At 39.4% G+C, this 14,955-nt stretch overlaps 2 protein-coding genes and 1 long non-coding RNA gene across 3 annotated transcripts in view; all 3 read left to right on the top strand.

The window, feature by feature from the left end:
- Positions 1–1,104: 1,104 nt before the first annotated feature.
- Positions 1,105–9,513, top strand: LOC133821876 (pleiotropic drug resistance protein 1-like). The gene is made up of 26 exons (XM_062254041.1): positions 1,105–1,422; positions 1,582–1,720; positions 2,522–2,759; positions 2,854–2,974; positions 3,054–3,142; positions 3,226–3,310; positions 3,393–3,552; positions 3,673–3,749; positions 3,918–3,971; positions 4,049–4,139; positions 4,237–4,538; positions 4,624–4,908; positions 5,013–5,329; positions 5,416–5,576; positions 5,652–5,755; positions 5,906–6,062; positions 6,167–6,292; positions 6,371–6,480; positions 6,931–7,263; positions 7,338–7,628; positions 7,712–7,795; positions 7,890–8,023; positions 8,119–8,346; positions 8,426–8,597; positions 8,684–8,938; positions 9,041–9,513. Exons 3-26 carry the CDS (start codon positions 2,524–2,526, stop codon positions 9,299–9,301), a joined length of 4,233 nt encoding a protein of 1,410 aa, XP_062110025.1. The 5' UTR covers positions 1,105–1,422; positions 1,582–1,720; positions 2,522–2,523; the 3' UTR covers positions 9,302–9,513.
- Positions 1,449–14,955, top strand: part of LOC133821879 (uncharacterized) — a 39,409-nt gene continuing 25,902 nt past the window's right edge. Inside the window, exon 1 of the long non-coding RNA XR_009887778.1 lies at positions 1,449–1,604. This is a non-coding gene — a long non-coding RNA (uncharacterized LOC133821879). The remainder of the gene's footprint in view (positions 1,605–14,955) is intronic.
- LOC133821877 (uncharacterized) lies at positions 9,655–14,133 on the top strand. Its single transcript, XM_062254042.1, has 2 exons — positions 9,655–13,433; positions 13,541–14,133. Exons 1-2 carry the CDS (start codon positions 13,041–13,043, stop codon positions 14,018–14,020), a joined length of 873 nt encoding a protein of 290 aa, XP_062110026.1. The 5' UTR covers positions 9,655–13,040; the 3' UTR covers positions 14,021–14,133.

Raw genomic sequence — 14,955 nt, 5'->3', positions numbered from 1 at the left:
TGTAATATGACTTTATTTTGGAGGAAATAATCCATGGATGGATAGGTTAGAAAAGAAATAGAGTATGATCGACTGATAGAAAATGAATTTTCTACTATGTTGTTTGGTGCTAGAAGGGAATTTAAAAAGACAGGAAAAAAATTAATTATTAAAATTAGGGTTTGTATATTTTTAGATTTATTATTTTGTTTCATTATTTATTTGAATTTGTATTTTATAAAATAATTTAAATATACTCTTAAATTTAATTTTCATAGAAGTTTTTTTAAGAACATTGTTTATCAAAATCAAATTTAGGGCATATTTAAATCATTTTATAAAATAAATATGATATTATATGAATTTATTTTGTCTTTTTATTAGGGCTGAGCATTGGGCGGGTTGGTCGGGTTACAAGGCATTTTTATCCGTCCAATGTCATAATCGGGTTAGCAAAAGTGACTCGTAACTTGCCCAATTAAGAAATTTATTTTTTAACCCGTCCAATAATTTGGGCAGGTTGGTCGGGTTAACCCGCCCAAATCGAAATTGTATTTTTTTTGGCGGGTTGGTCGAGTTGGGCGGGTCAACCTGCCCAAACAAAAGTGGTATTTTTTTTTTTAACATTTTTGTAATTTTTTTCTTTTAAATACTAGTACTAATAGTGTGAAGTTTATATTTTTAAGCTTAAAAAAATATTTTAAATTTATAGTAAAAAAATTAAAATAAAACTTAATTAATTTATATATTTATTTGAATATATTAAAAATAATAAATTCTTAATTGGACGGGTTGGGTTATATTGGGCAGGTTGATAATTATTTTCAACCTGCCCAATATAACAATTGGGCGATTTAAATTTTAGTCGGTTTATTCGTATTGCGTTTTTTGGCGATTTTTTTGGATTGATTTGGACGATTTATTCGAGTTGGGCGGGTTGTAAAATTTTTTGGACAGCACTACTTTTTATAGGATTACTCCAACAATTGTGTGTGCTTGCGTGTTACTCTGACAACGAAATCTGTTACTTTGACTATACAAAGACTGACACGGGATTGGTTTTGACGAATATGAATTAGCAACTAACCCATCACACGGAACAGATTTGATCATATTATTGATTAGCTTACTCTCTTCGTAGATTCTTTCCGAATATATGCAGATTTAATTTCCAAATACATTTAATTAATTACGCCATGAAAAAAATCATTATACAGCTTTAGAAAAAACTTTCTTTTTTGTTATTATTATTATATATTTTTTTTGTGGCGGGAGAAAAACTATGGAAAATAATGGGTTCTTCAGAAAAGGACGATCAAAATGAGGAAGAAGAAGATAACAATGAGATTTTCTTGAGCAAAACTCAAAAATCTGCATGGATTAGTGAGGTCTGAGATGTGACTCTTTTCTCAGTACTCACAAACCCAATTCGAAGAGTTCAAAGTAAGCTCTCTTTGCTTAATTTCCTCTTCTCTTCTCCTCTCCGTTAATTAATTCTTCATTGCACAGTAGGGTTTTTTTTTTTTTTGGGTTGATAATATAGTCTCTGTTACTCCTCATTATTCCTTGACTGCGCTCGCTGCTTCCATCTCTGATCATCAGCTTCAAGCTCTGCTTTCATTGAGGTAAAAAATTTAGAATCTCTCTCTCTCTGTGCGTGAAGAAGCTTTCGTTTATAGAAGATGTGGATGAAATGGGAATGATTGAACACTTCTACTCATCAAACGTTTTGTAAGAAAAAGTGGGTAATCTTTTTATAATTTTCCTCCAATGCTATTTTCTTAGTTTTATTGGGTTTATAGTTTTCTTGTTTTTGTTTATAATTAAGTTATTGATGTTATTGAACTTTCATTATACCCATGATTGATGACGATGATGGTGATGATGTTTTGTACTCAAATTTGTAGTATGGGGTTGGTTTTTTTGCTTGGCTACATTGTTTCTTGAGATGTAATTGTGTTGTTATTGAGATATGGTATATGGGTTTCGGGGTTAAGGTTTAGTGTTATTGAATTTCAGATTTTTAGTCCATTAATGAGGTGGACATTGCAAACCCATTACTGAATTTTGTTATTTTCCATGGCCTTGTTTTGTTTAGAGTTCTAAGTGTTGTTTTGGAAAAAGATCGTTTTTTGTTGTTGCAAATATTGGGGAAGTACATGTCTTGATATGGTCACCATTGCATTGCTCTCTCCTTGATGTTAAAGATTCAATGGTTTTTATTAAGACTCTGTAATTACTGAAATTAATCTCTACTATTGTGCATTATTTGGAATTTCGATGAGGGCAATTGTCACTACATCAAGTTGGGAATGCTTTACTTTTGGTCAAGTCCGTACACAGAGAATACATAAAATATAATGTTTAAATGATGTGAAGAAAATATAGAGAATCTCATATCTGTAATTGGATAGAAAAGTAGTGTTTTAGTAGTGTTTTTTGAATGATAGGATAGAGAAGCTAGTGAGAGTGCTTTCATTACTCCATATTTATTTATTTCGGGCCTCAGTATAAATTTTATTTTTAATATTTTGGGAACAAGGAATGAAGATGGATTCCTTTGGCAAAAGAGTAGAAGACGATGAAGAAGCTCTCAAGTGGGCGGCACTTGAGAGGCTTCCAACGTACAAACGACTAAGAAAAGGAATACTCGACACTTGTACAATTAATGTACACCATCTTAGCATTGAACAAAAACAGAGTTTGATTGAGAAGCTGGTCAAGGTGCCTGAGGAACAGAATGAAACTTTCTTAACCAAACTGAGGAATCGCATTGACAGGTTACACACTTTCTCTGTTTTGTTTAATATTCCAAGTTACCAAACAGAAATAGGTTTTCCTTTTTTAACTCAACTTTTTTCCCACATTCAACAGGGTTGGAATTGAGCTACCTACTGTTGAAGTGCGTTTTGAACATCTCAATGTTGAGACAGATATTTACGTGGGAGAAAGAGCTCTACCTTCATTCATTAACTTCACTACGAATGTCATTGAGGTAAATAAAAAAATTGTACTTAAATCATACATTCGTATTAATTTTATATAATTATTTTGTTCTTTTATTTTATTTTTAGGGGTTCTTGAATTATCTACATATAATTCCGAGCAAGAAGAAGAGAATTACTATATTAGATGACCTTAGTGGAATTATAAAGCCATGCAGGTGAAGGACTTAGTATCTTTTTAGTTCTATTTGTGAAAGAATAATAAACAAACAAATCAATAAACAAGCTTATTACTTTTCAGAATGACATTACTATTGGGTCCTCCAAGTTCTGGAAAGACTACTCTTTTACTAGCTTTAGCTGGACAGCTTGACCCACGATTGAAAGTGAGAAATTTCAATTTTAATTTGATTTATTTCATTTTTGTCTTATTGATTTATGTTTAGATAAAATGATTTGGTGATTCAGTTTTGTGGGATGGTGACTTATAATGGGCATGGCTTGGATGAGTTTATCCCAGAGAGAACAGCAGCATATGTAAGTGAGCATGATTCCCATATTAAAGAAATGACTGTTAGGGAAACCTTGGATTTTTCTGCAAGGTGCCAAGGAGTTACACGGCGTTATGGTATGTGTGAATATCTTCTATAACATTATATTTCAAATGTTAATAATCTCCCATAATATTTTGAATTGGTGTGAGAAAATTAGACACTTGGAATTCACCTTCATTTTGCTATTTTTACAGAGTTGCTAGCGGAGTTGTCTAGAAGAGAGAAAGAAGCCAATATCAAGCCTGATCCTGATATTGATGTCTTCATGAAGGTGATCCTTATGACAAAATTCCTTACTTGAATGTAAAGCCTAATATGGATAAAATTTAGAAGATGCAAACAACCCTTAACCCGGAGTAGGTGTCTGAGGTGCTCTAAGTGCTTGTTTACTTATGTTTTATTTTCTGACCATGAGCTTTTGCTATTCTACTCTATACAGGCAGCAGCAATTGAAGGCCAAGAGACAAGTGTTGTGACTGATTATGTTCTAAAGGTGAGCTTCTCTGACAAGTCAATATTGTCTCAAACATCAACTTCTTAGTAATTGAAATCAAATTGCAATGCTTATAGATTTTGGGTTTAGAAGTATGTGCTAATACCATAATAGGAGATGACTTAATAAGGGGTATCTCTGGTGGACAAAGAAAACGAGTTACAACAGGTGCACATTTATCTACATATTTACAAATGCAGTTTACAACATGTAACTATTTGGCTGTAACTTTTTTCCTGTAAATAAATATATGTTTTTGTAACAGGTGAGATGCTTGTTGGACCAACAGGGGTGCTGTTCATGGATGAAATTTCCACAGGTTTAGACAGCTCAACAACATATCAAATTGTCAATTCTCTGAAGCAAATTGTTCACATCTTGAATGAAACTGCTGTCATCTCTTTACTCCAGCCAGCGCCAGAGACTTACAACCTTTTTGATGATATCGTTCTTTTATCTGAGGGTCAGATTGTGTACCAAGGTCCCCGTGAACATGTGCTTGATTTTTTTGAATCTGTAGGTTTTAAATGTCCCGAGAGGAAAGCTGCTGCTGACTTTCTGCAAGAGGTAACTGCAAATGCGATTCTTATTAAATCTTTTATTGATACTGTTATCATTTACTAAAAGTCATTTGTTGATCATATTTTATAAGGTAACATCGAAAAAAGATCAGGAGCAGTATTGGGCAAGAAGAGACGAATCTTATAGATTTATCACTGTCAATGACTTTGTCAAAGCATTCCAATCATTCCATGTCGGACAAAGAATAAAAGATGAGCTTTCAGCTCCATTTGACAAGAGCAAGAACCATCCAGCTGCTTTAGCAACTCGAAAATATGGTGTTGAAAGCAAGAAAGAGATATTGAAAGCTGTCTTCTGCAGAGAATGGTTGCTTATGAAAAAAAACTACTTCTTTTACATTTTCAGACTCATCAAAGTAAGTGTGCATTTTAACTCTTCTACAGAGAATGTTTGCTTATGAATATTCAATCCTATTTCTCCATGAGATTAATATATGACCCTTTTTTCTTCTTTTTTAAGATTTTGATTGTGGCACTGGTAGTTTCAACTGTTTTCTTAAGAACTGAAATGCATCATGACACAATAGAAGATGGAATAATCTACTCTGGTGCTCTATTCTTCATTGTGGTCATGTTTGTGTTCAATGGGATGTCAGAGATTCCTATGACAATCGACAAACTGCCAGTGTTTTACAAGCAAAGGGACCTAAATTTTTACCCTGCATGGGCTTATGCTCTTTTCACGTGGATTCTTAAGATCCCTATTGCATGTTTAGAAGTCTTGATTTGGGTTGCCATTACATACTATTTAATTGGACTTGATCCTAGTGTTTCAAGGTAATCTCATTTAATTTGACTTACCATGAAAAATCCTATTTTTGAACCTGTTAAATAGTTGGGTTCTATTTTGCAAACTTTTGCAGTTTATTTAAGCAAGGTCTTCTGCTCATTTTTGTGAACCAAATGGGCTCTGCATTATTCCAAGCTATTGCAGCTACTTCTAGGAATCTAATTGTAGCTGACACCTTCGGCTCTTTTGTGTTGCTCATGCTTTTCGGTTTGGGAGGCTTTCTGTTATCAAAGAGTAAATGGACTTTCTATCTTTTTCTTTATATATATTACGCCTTCCCATTCTGACCGCTATAATGTTTCATTACAGATGATATTAAGAAATGGTGGATTTGGGGTTATTGGAGTTCTCCCCTAATGTACTATCAGAATGCAATACAGGTCAATGAGTTCCTTTCAGACCAATGGAGTCATGTATGTTCTTGGACTCAAGGAGATTCGAACTTGTAAACAAATTCATATTAGTGGAGGGGTTTTATTTTTGCAATAATACATTTATATATTCACTTTTAAGTTATTTTGATGATGTATTTGATTTTTGGTTTTTACTCAAAATTTTGATAGCCTGAACCAAATGGAACAAGACATCTAGGAATTGCAGTGTTAGAATCTCAAGGATTCTTTACAAAATCATATTGGTATTGGATTGGCTTTGGAGCGGTGGTTGGTTACACTATAATTTTCAATGTTCTTTATGCACTAGCTCTCACTTTTCTCAACCGTGAGTATTTCTATATTGCTGTCTTTTGATACGAGATGACTTGATACTATAAGGAGTTTTTTTTTGTAGCTCGTGTTCTGATGTATTCTGCATCTTCATTGCAGAGTTCGGGAAATCTCATACTATTGTTCTACTTGAAGAGTCAGAGAGCAATAATCAAAATGGGAGAACAAGTGATGCAATTTTACTACAGGAAAAAGAGAATAACTCAACCTGCCGAAATCATATAGGTAAAAATGCTCATCCTTAATTCTATTGTTTGTGATTTGAATACTTTTTTATTAAATTCAACCCATATGAAAATGCAGAAAGTGTTACTGAAGAGAGGAACCAGAATAGAAAAAGAGGAATGGTTCTTCCATTTGAACCACATTGGATCATTTTCAAAGATATTGTTTACTCTGTTGACATGCCACAAGTAAGTTTCAAATGAAGAATTTGAGTATATTTTGCTGTCTTTTGTGGTAGATTAAGATTCAGTGCTATTGAATTTGTATGAATCAAAGTAATTTGTCTCTCTACATGACTTTTTCAAAGTCCTATAAAGGATTCTGTTTTAGTTTATATCCCTTATGTGAAGGTTTAGTTCTAGAACCTCTTATTTTATTCGAAGATTACCAAATACTACCAATTCATTTAAATAGTACCCAAAAAAAACATAGAACTACTGCGCAGTAGGTCATGCTAATATGTCACAAAAGCATGTTCATTCAAAGGGAAGCAGAATTGGCTAATAGTGTCTATGCTCTCAATACTAGCAAATATATTGGGAATATCGATCAAGTTTTTTAATCTGAAAATTGAATAGCTCCAAATAACTGATAATCCATTTCAATGCAACTTAAATAAGATTGAGTTAAACTTGCAGGAAATGAAGAACCAGGGCATTGCAGATGATAAGTTGATTCTTCTGAGGGGATTAAGTGGTGCTTTCAGGCCTGGTGTTTTGACAGCGCTGATGGGAGTGAGTGGTGCTGGAAAAACTACTCTGATGGACGTCTTGGCTGGTAGAAAAACCAAGGGATACATTGAAGGAGATATCAAAATTTCAGGATATCCTAAGAAGCAGGAAACATTTTCCCGAATTTTAGGATATTGTGAGCAAAATGACATCCACTCGCCACACGTTACTATTTACGAGTCCTTGCTCTACTCAGCATGGCTTCGTTTACCAACTAAAATTGATACCAAGACGAGAAAGGTTTGTTTGAAATGGAAATTTCTCTATTTATTTATTTAAAATCTTTGGAATCTGATTATCATAAATTGCCACAGATGTTCATTGAGGAAGTGATGGAGCTGGCAGAGCTAAATGTAATACAGCATGCACTTGTGGGACTGCCCGGTGTTAATGGTCTCTCAACTGAACAACGCAAAAGATTGACAATAGCAGTTGAGTTAGTAGCAAACCCTTCTATAATATTCATGGATGAGCCAACTTCAGGGCTTGATGCAAGAGCGGCTGCAATTGTCATGAGAGCAGTTAGGAATGCTGTGGATACCGGCAGAACCATTGTGTGCACCATCCATCAGCCAAGCCTAGACATCTTCGAAGCTTTTGATGAGGTACTTAAGCATTCAGATTTTTTTCTATTTGGTATGTTCATGTACCCATTGTGATGACTAAGTTACTAAAATTTTCTCTGCAGCTTTTCCTGATGAAGTGTGGAGGTGAAGAGATATATGTTGGGCCATTAGGTGACCGTTGCTCCAATCTAATCCAATACTTCGAGGTATAAAACAGCAAGAGATTCAATCCTTTAAGCTCTTGCTTTTCATATTCTCTATCATAAACTCACTAATAAATGCTAATTCTTAATATAAAAGGCCATTGAAGGTGTGAGTAAAATTAAAGATGGTTATAATCCAGCTACCTGGATGTTGGAGGTTACTTCTTCAGCGCAAGAAATAGCTTTGGGGATTGATTTTGCTGATATTTTCAAGACTTCAGATCTGTATAGGTTAGTGTAACTGCTTAATCTCAATCCTACATTTGTATATAATGTTATTGCAACATTAAAAGAGTAAAATATGTTAAAAATCTTATACATTTCAGAAGGAACAGAGAGCTTATTGAAGAACTTAGCATTCCTAATCCTGGCTCAAAGGATCTCCATTTCACAACTCAATCTGCAACATCATTTTCCACACAATGCATTGCTTGTTTATGGAAACAACGATGGTCCTATTGGCGAAATGCTCCTTACACTTGTGTTAGATTTTTTTTCACATTGTTTGTGGCACTGATGTTTGGGACATTATTTTGGGACCTAGGTGGTAAAAGGTAACTCTCTTTGGAATATAATTCGAGTAATGTGAAACTGTTTTTGGTTTTATTGAGTTTCTGAACATCGAAAGTGCAGGACTACTCAAAAAGACCTTCTCAACGCAATGGGATCAATGTATGCTGCTGTTTTCTTCATCGGAGTACATAACGGTTCATCTGTGAGAGAAGTTGTTGCAATAGAAAGAACAGTCTATTATAGAGAAAAGGCTGCAGGGATGTATTCAGGCTTTCCCTATGTATTTGCACAGGTATTCTTGCTCTTAATATTATACAATGTATTGGACCAAAACAAATTACATGATAAGCTTATGAAATCCTCATCTTCATGGAACAGGTGATGATTGAGATTCCATACATTGTTTGTCAAGCTACAGTTTATTCCATCATCGTGTACGCAATGATAGGCTTTGAATGGACTGTTGCAAAATTCTTGTGGTATCTATTCTTCACCATTTTCACAATGTTCTACTTCACCTTCTATGGAATGATGGTTGTGGCTGCAACACCAGACCTTGATGTCGCTACCACTGTTTCGTCCGCCTTCTATGGACTGTGGAACCTCTTTTCCGGCTTCATCATACCATATTCTGTAGGAAGTTTTTTTAGTTCTCTTATTTCATCAACTTCAATTTTCTTCTCTATATTTGGGAAGAAAGCTAATTTTCTTGTTTGGTTTCTTGGAAAATAACAGAGAATACCAGTGTGGTGGAAATGGTACTATTGGACATGTCCTGTAGCGTGGACTATGTATGGCATGTTGGTATCACAATATGGAGATGTAGCAGACAAGTTTGATGGCTCAGAGGAGACTGTGAAAGAATTTGTGGAACGATTTTTCGGATATAAACACGACTTTCTTGGAGTAGTTGCTTTTGTTAATGTTGTCTTTGCAGTTGCCTTTCCTCTCATCTTTGCCTTGCAGATTAAGACACTTAATTTTCAAAAGCGATAGAAAGGGTATAGCTATAATAATAATAATACAAAAGGAAAGATGGAGATGGAAAGGGTATAGCTAAAATACATTCAAATGGGTTTGGAGTAACATGGCTGGTTGTTTCTCGAGGAAAGACTCACAAACTTCGACTAACATTAATATGTGCATCTTCATGTTAAATCTTTATAACATTAAAAGTGAACATAAATATATATCATTCTAATTTTTTATCTGGGGTTACTACTGTTGACGCGGTTCTTCGCCAACAGGTAATTAAGAAAAGAAGAGGAAGGGATTAGTGCTTATGTTGAACTGAAATAGATGAATGATCTTGGAAATGGGATGGTGACACAAAATACGTTTTTAGGTGGTTCAAAGGTTAAAATCATTCTACTCCACCAGTCAGTATTATTACTATATGCTTGATATTCTTTTACAGGGTATTTCTTACATAATAGAATTCAACTTTTTGTAACTCCCAGGGTCTCCATATTTATAGGAGAAGGCACTTGGGAGTTGGTAAGAAGGTCATCCCGTGACCTTCTTACCTGTCATGTCAACTCTGTGACATTCATGATTAATTCCTAAACCTGACACATAAGTGTGGTCAAATCAATAGGTAAGGGGGATAATGGTCCGCACCGCCCAACCCAGTTGTGGGTGTCTGAATACGCACGTTCATGCTGCGTGTCCGAGAAATCAGGGATATATCAGACACGTGATGTCTGATATATGCACGTTTACCTTGCGTGGTTGATTTTATAAGGGGTCACAGCCTCCAACTCTAGCTCGTACCACGAGCTGGGTGCTTCCCTCAACCTGTGGCCTTCAGAGTCCAGACTCAGTCCTCGAGTAATCTTGGCGAACCCTTAGGTTACCTCGAGCTAAGGAGGTAGGATCTTACGATGGCAGCTCCGGTCTTTGGGGATGTCCACGTGGTAGTCATGATTAGGCCGTATCTCAGCTCGCTAACAGCCCGTGGGAAAATCAGGGCGTACATCTGCCCCCCAAGCCCCTGCTCGTGGTACACGACTTCGCATAGGGCCACAGTAGGGGCTTTTAGGCTTCCCCATGAACTCTTCATATTCCACATTCTACGCAGGCGCCGAATACGTAGAACATCGTGGTTGGTGACGGTACGTCTTCCGAGAACCGCATTTAATGGCCTAGCCTATACTCAGCCGTCGTTTCGTCTTTCGAGTGGAGAGCTTTGGATCCCACATCAGGGCAATCCAACAGCCCTCCTCACGAGGCCTTTCACATATATAAAAGGGGTGGCCACCTTACGCATGGGCCACCCGTTCATTTGAAAATTTTCAGAAATTTCTCTTTTTCTTGCTCTAAAAAATCCCCCATTTTTTCTCTTTCCGGTTACCATCTTCGGCGTTCCAGAAACTCAGGTGCAAGGGCTCCTTCGAAGCTTTGGAATCAACTACTCCGACAAAGCCCCAACCCAGGCGATTCCTTCATCCTCTTCTCAATCAGAACACTCAGTAAGTCTCCTGACCGTGCATGTTTTAAAATTATTTTTCACTGTAGCTTAGGTAAATATTTACTGTAGCCACATGCAAGGTTTCGTTGGTTTGTTGTGGGTATGAAGGGTAAAAGCCTTTTAGGTTAGGGTATCGTTTGTAGTAGAAAACCATTTAGGAACACGGTTTATACGGTGCCTTTTCTGGGGAAATTTTCTGGGTAGGATTTGTGGTAGGCTTGTTCAAAATATCTAGTATTTTGGGTGCAAAACCGGGTAGCTTAGGGGACATGCTTCACAGGCGGTTTTGCCTCTCTTGCCTACTGGAACTTTCCCTCCAAGGAAAAATTCTATCCTGACCCTCCTGACACACGAATTCCGAGTAATCAGGGATCTGTTGGGAGCACAGGTGCGTGTTTATAGAACCGCGTGGTCTCACTCTCCACGGGCTGGGCTTACCTCAGCTCGTGTCAAAGAAACACATTCAGACTCTTCTCCATTTTTAGGTCGCCTTTTTCTAAAATTTCTTCTTTTTGTTCGCTAGGCGACCAGATGGGACCCAAGAAGAATGCTCCCAAGAAGCCCGTAGGCAGCTCGTCCTCCCACCAAGACAAGGGAAAGGCGGTGATGGCTGAATCCCCGATCCCCAACTTCGGGCCAGCAGTGGAACGGGAGCTCGAGGTGGCCCCTGACGCGTTCTTCGAGGCGGAGAAGATCGTCTCAAAGATTACTGACCAGGCGAGGGTAAACAAAATATTCCTCTCCCATAACATCGAGCTGGGGAGAGGATCCGTGATTGCTCGACCTCCCCTGGAAGGCGAGCGGAGCTGCGCGCCGCTTGACGAGGCGTTCTCGGCCTGGAGCGACAAACATTTCAAGGCGGGGGCCTTCCTCCCATTAGACCAGTATTTCGCCGACTTCCTCAACTTTGTGAGGTTGGTCCCCTTCCAGCTCCCCCCCAAATTTTACCGTTTGTTGGCGGGGTTAAGATACCTGTTCTTGAAACAGGAGTGGGAGGTCCCCACTCCTGCGGACATTTTGTACTTCTTCTGCCTCAAGGCCAGCCCGGAGCAGCGGGGGCGAGGTGACGGATTCTACTACTTAACCCGGTTCCCCAACACGGCTGCGATCATCGAGCTGCCCAGCCACCCCAACGACTTCAAAGATCAATTCATTATGTCGACGGGGTTCCGAAACTGCGAGCTGCACTACTTCAACCGCCCTCGTAAGTGCCTTTCAACCTTAGCTCGTAAGTTAAGTATCGATTAGCTCCTCTTGTATCCATTTCTGACTTAGAATAATTCTACAGCTATCTTCGCGAGGATAGAGAAGTCTGTGATCCTCGGGAGCCAGTACGAGACACTGGCGGGCTTCCCCCCCCCCCCCCAGTGAAAAGGACTATCGTCAGCTCATGACAGACGAGACGATGCTGGCTTGCAAGCTGATCTCCCCAGGGCAGACTCTGAACCTGAGGAGGCCCCGGGTGCTTCCCCCAGCCCGCGATACGAGGCCTATCATCGTGGAGGAGGTCGCGGGCGATGAAGATGAGGAGGACGAGGAGGATGAGGTACCCCTCGTGAGGACGAGGCAACGACCGTTGGAGGTCGCCCAAAGAACGGACGAGGAGAGGGTCCGGTCCGGAGCAGCCGCATGTCCTTCTGGCCAAGGTAACCCATACATGTTTAGGAACTTAGATAGGGCCACTGCCGACCCCCGGCTAGCTAGGTATAATCCCAAACAAATCGTCCAACGCCACCGAAGTGACCCAGACTTAGATGAAACCCTGCTCCACTGCGTCGACCAGCTCGTGTTGGGCTACGAAAATAGCCATCCTAGGGGTATCATAGCTGTAGACAACACCCTAGCCTTTAGGTCGGTCCTATTCGAGGAGTATGGGACTAACTTTCGGTCATGGCCATCACTCCGGGAGGGCACCGTAGCTCCGGGTCTTAGGCAATACGTAGAAGAGTCTAGTCTTGAGACGGCCTCGAATCCAGAACCCGCGCTAGCTCGAGAAGTAATTGACTTAGATCCTCCCGCAAGAGCTCCGGGGCCAATGGTCGTAACCATAGATTCTTCTTCTAGCTCGGGGGGTAGGATTCCCTTTAGTATATACAGATACTCGAATTACTCTTTTTTCCCCTTTGTTTTTGTTTTTGCATGACTGCTAACTTTTGTACTAACCATATCTTTGTTTTGACAGAAGAGATGTCTCAGCCCGGAGGAAAGAGTCTGTGAGCTGCGTTCGCCGGAGGGAATTCCTCCGCAGGAGCTTCTGGGCCCAAAATGAAAAAACTCCAGATGTCGAAGAAAACCGTCGGGACCTCAACCAAGTCTCCTGCAAAGGAGAAAGAGCAGCCCCCAGCCGCCCAAGTCGTGGAAACTGTTCCTCCTGCTGCAGGGGGGAGCAGCATGCCCCCACCCCCTTCGCGAGCTCCGGCCTTCGTCCGGGACACAGGGGCGGAGCCCGGGGCTTCGGCAATTGCACCTTTCGAGGTGCACATCCCGGTTGACCCCCAGGACCTGGAGAAGATTCCAGAGGCCTTCCGGGGGACGGTGTATGAGACGGCGAACTACGCCGTCAGCCACATTTACAAATTCAACGAGAGGGAGCTCAGGGCCATCGAAACAAGGAGCCTGGTGGGCGTGCTGGAATCTTCATTGGGCATGGCCATAACGGTAGGCTGACCTTACCCTTTTATGGTTTTTGATTATCATGCCTTGCCCTGTTTTTCCTTTCTCCCTTCTCTTTTTTTTCTAAGGCAATTGCCTCTCCGTTTTCGCAGAGCGCCGCTGCCCTTCATCAAAGCATAGCCAGGACCAAGGCCCAGCTCGAGGATATGAGGAGCGAGCATCAGGCGGCTGTGGCCACTCACCAGACTTCCTTGCAGACGACTAAGGATGCCCTGGCGGCCGCGCAGGTCGAGCTGGAAGAAGCCCGCCCCAAGCTACAAGAGCTCGAGGCTACCAAAGCCGCCCTCGTCGCTGCGCGGGTAGACCTAGACACTGCGAAGGTTGAGGCCAAGGCCGCCTTGGAGGCCGAGCAGGCAACTTCAGGCACCGGCATGGAGGACATGTTCTACCATTGCTGGGCCTATAACCCGGACGGCGACTTCTCCTTCTTGGCAGCGGACGTCTGGGAGCCCTTGCTGGAGGGGTTCAAAGCTCGTCTCGAGAAAGAAGCACCTTCCGAGACAGGGGAAGTCTTCAGCGCAGCTGAGCAGGGTGAGATGGTGACCTCCAAGGGGCCAACTGGTGGAGCCTAGGGCCTTTCCATTTTGCTCCCACTATTTTATTATTCTTATTTTTTGTTGTAACCTTTGCATGAGGTGTTTCCACCTCGAGACAATTAATTTTTACTTTTAATTGGTTTGCTCCCTTTTGCCTCTACACATTTTAGTTACTATTTTGAAAAACTTAGTTCGCATTAATTTTTCCCAATATCTCGTGCTCTTTAAGAAGAACAATGATCAATCGATTTAAATTAATTTCTAAGTTTTATGACTTGGTTATATCCAGGAACTTAATTTGAAAACCTAGTTCGCGTTAATTTGTATCAATATCTCGTGCTCTTTAGGAAGAACAACTATCAATCGATTTAAATTAACTTCTAAGTTTTATGACCTGGTTATATCCAGGAACTCAATTTGAAAACTTAGTTCGCATTAATTTTTATCAATATCTCGTGCTCTTCAAGAAAAACAACGATCAATCGATTTAAATTAACTTCTAAGTTTTATGACCTGGTTATATCCAGGAACTCAATTTGAAAACTTAGTTCGCGTTAATTTTTATCAATATCTCGTGCTCTTTAAGAAGAACAACGATCAATCGATTTAAATTAACTTCTAAGTTTTATGACTTGGTTATATCTAGGAACTTAATTTGAAAACTTAGTTCGTGTTAACTTTTATCAATATCTCGTGCTCTTTAGGAAGAACAACGATCAATCGATTTAAATTAACTTCTGAGTTTTATGACCTGGTTATATCTAGGAACTTAATTTGAAAACTTAGTTTGTGTTAACTTTTATCAATATCTCGTGCTCTTTAGGAAGAACTACGATCAATCAATTTAAATTAACTTCTAAGTTTTATGACCTGGTTATATCCAGGAACTTGATTTGAAAACTTAGTTCGTGTTAACTTTTATCAATATCTCGTGCTCTTTAGGAAGAACAACGATCAATCGATTTAAATTA

This window comes from Humulus lupulus, chromosome 3 (genome assembly GCF_963169125.1).
Source record: "Humulus lupulus chromosome 3, drHumLupu1.1, whole genome shotgun sequence".
Taxonomy (NCBI): domain Eukaryota; kingdom Viridiplantae; phylum Streptophyta; class Magnoliopsida; order Rosales; family Cannabaceae; genus Humulus; species Humulus lupulus.
This window is presented reverse-complemented; position numbering and strand designations above follow the sequence as displayed.

What these genes read in the sequence shown, in the direction of transcription:
- LOC133821877 (XM_062254042.1), top strand. Translation starts at nt 13,041, where the DNA reads ATGAAAAAACTCCAGATGTCGAAGAAAACCGTCGGGACCTCAACCAAG. An exon ending in CATTGGGCATGGCCATAACG is followed by an intron (nt 13,434 to 13,540) that starts GTAGGCTGACCT and finishes CCGTTTTCGCAG; the next exon opens with AGCGCCGCTGCCCTTCATCA.
- LOC133821876 (XM_062254041.1), top strand. Translation starts at nt 2,524, where the DNA reads ATGAAGATGGATTCCTTTGGCAAAAGAGTAGAAGACGATGAAGAAGCT. An exon ending in ATCTAATCCAATACTTCGAG is followed by an intron (nt 7,796 to 7,889) that starts GTATAAAACAGC and finishes TTAATATAAAAG; the next exon opens with GCCATTGAAGGTGTGAGTAA. An exon ending in AAGACTTCAGATCTGTATAG is followed by an intron (nt 8,024 to 8,118) that starts GTTAGTGTAACT and finishes TATACATTTCAG; the next exon opens with AAGGAACAGAGAGCTTATTG.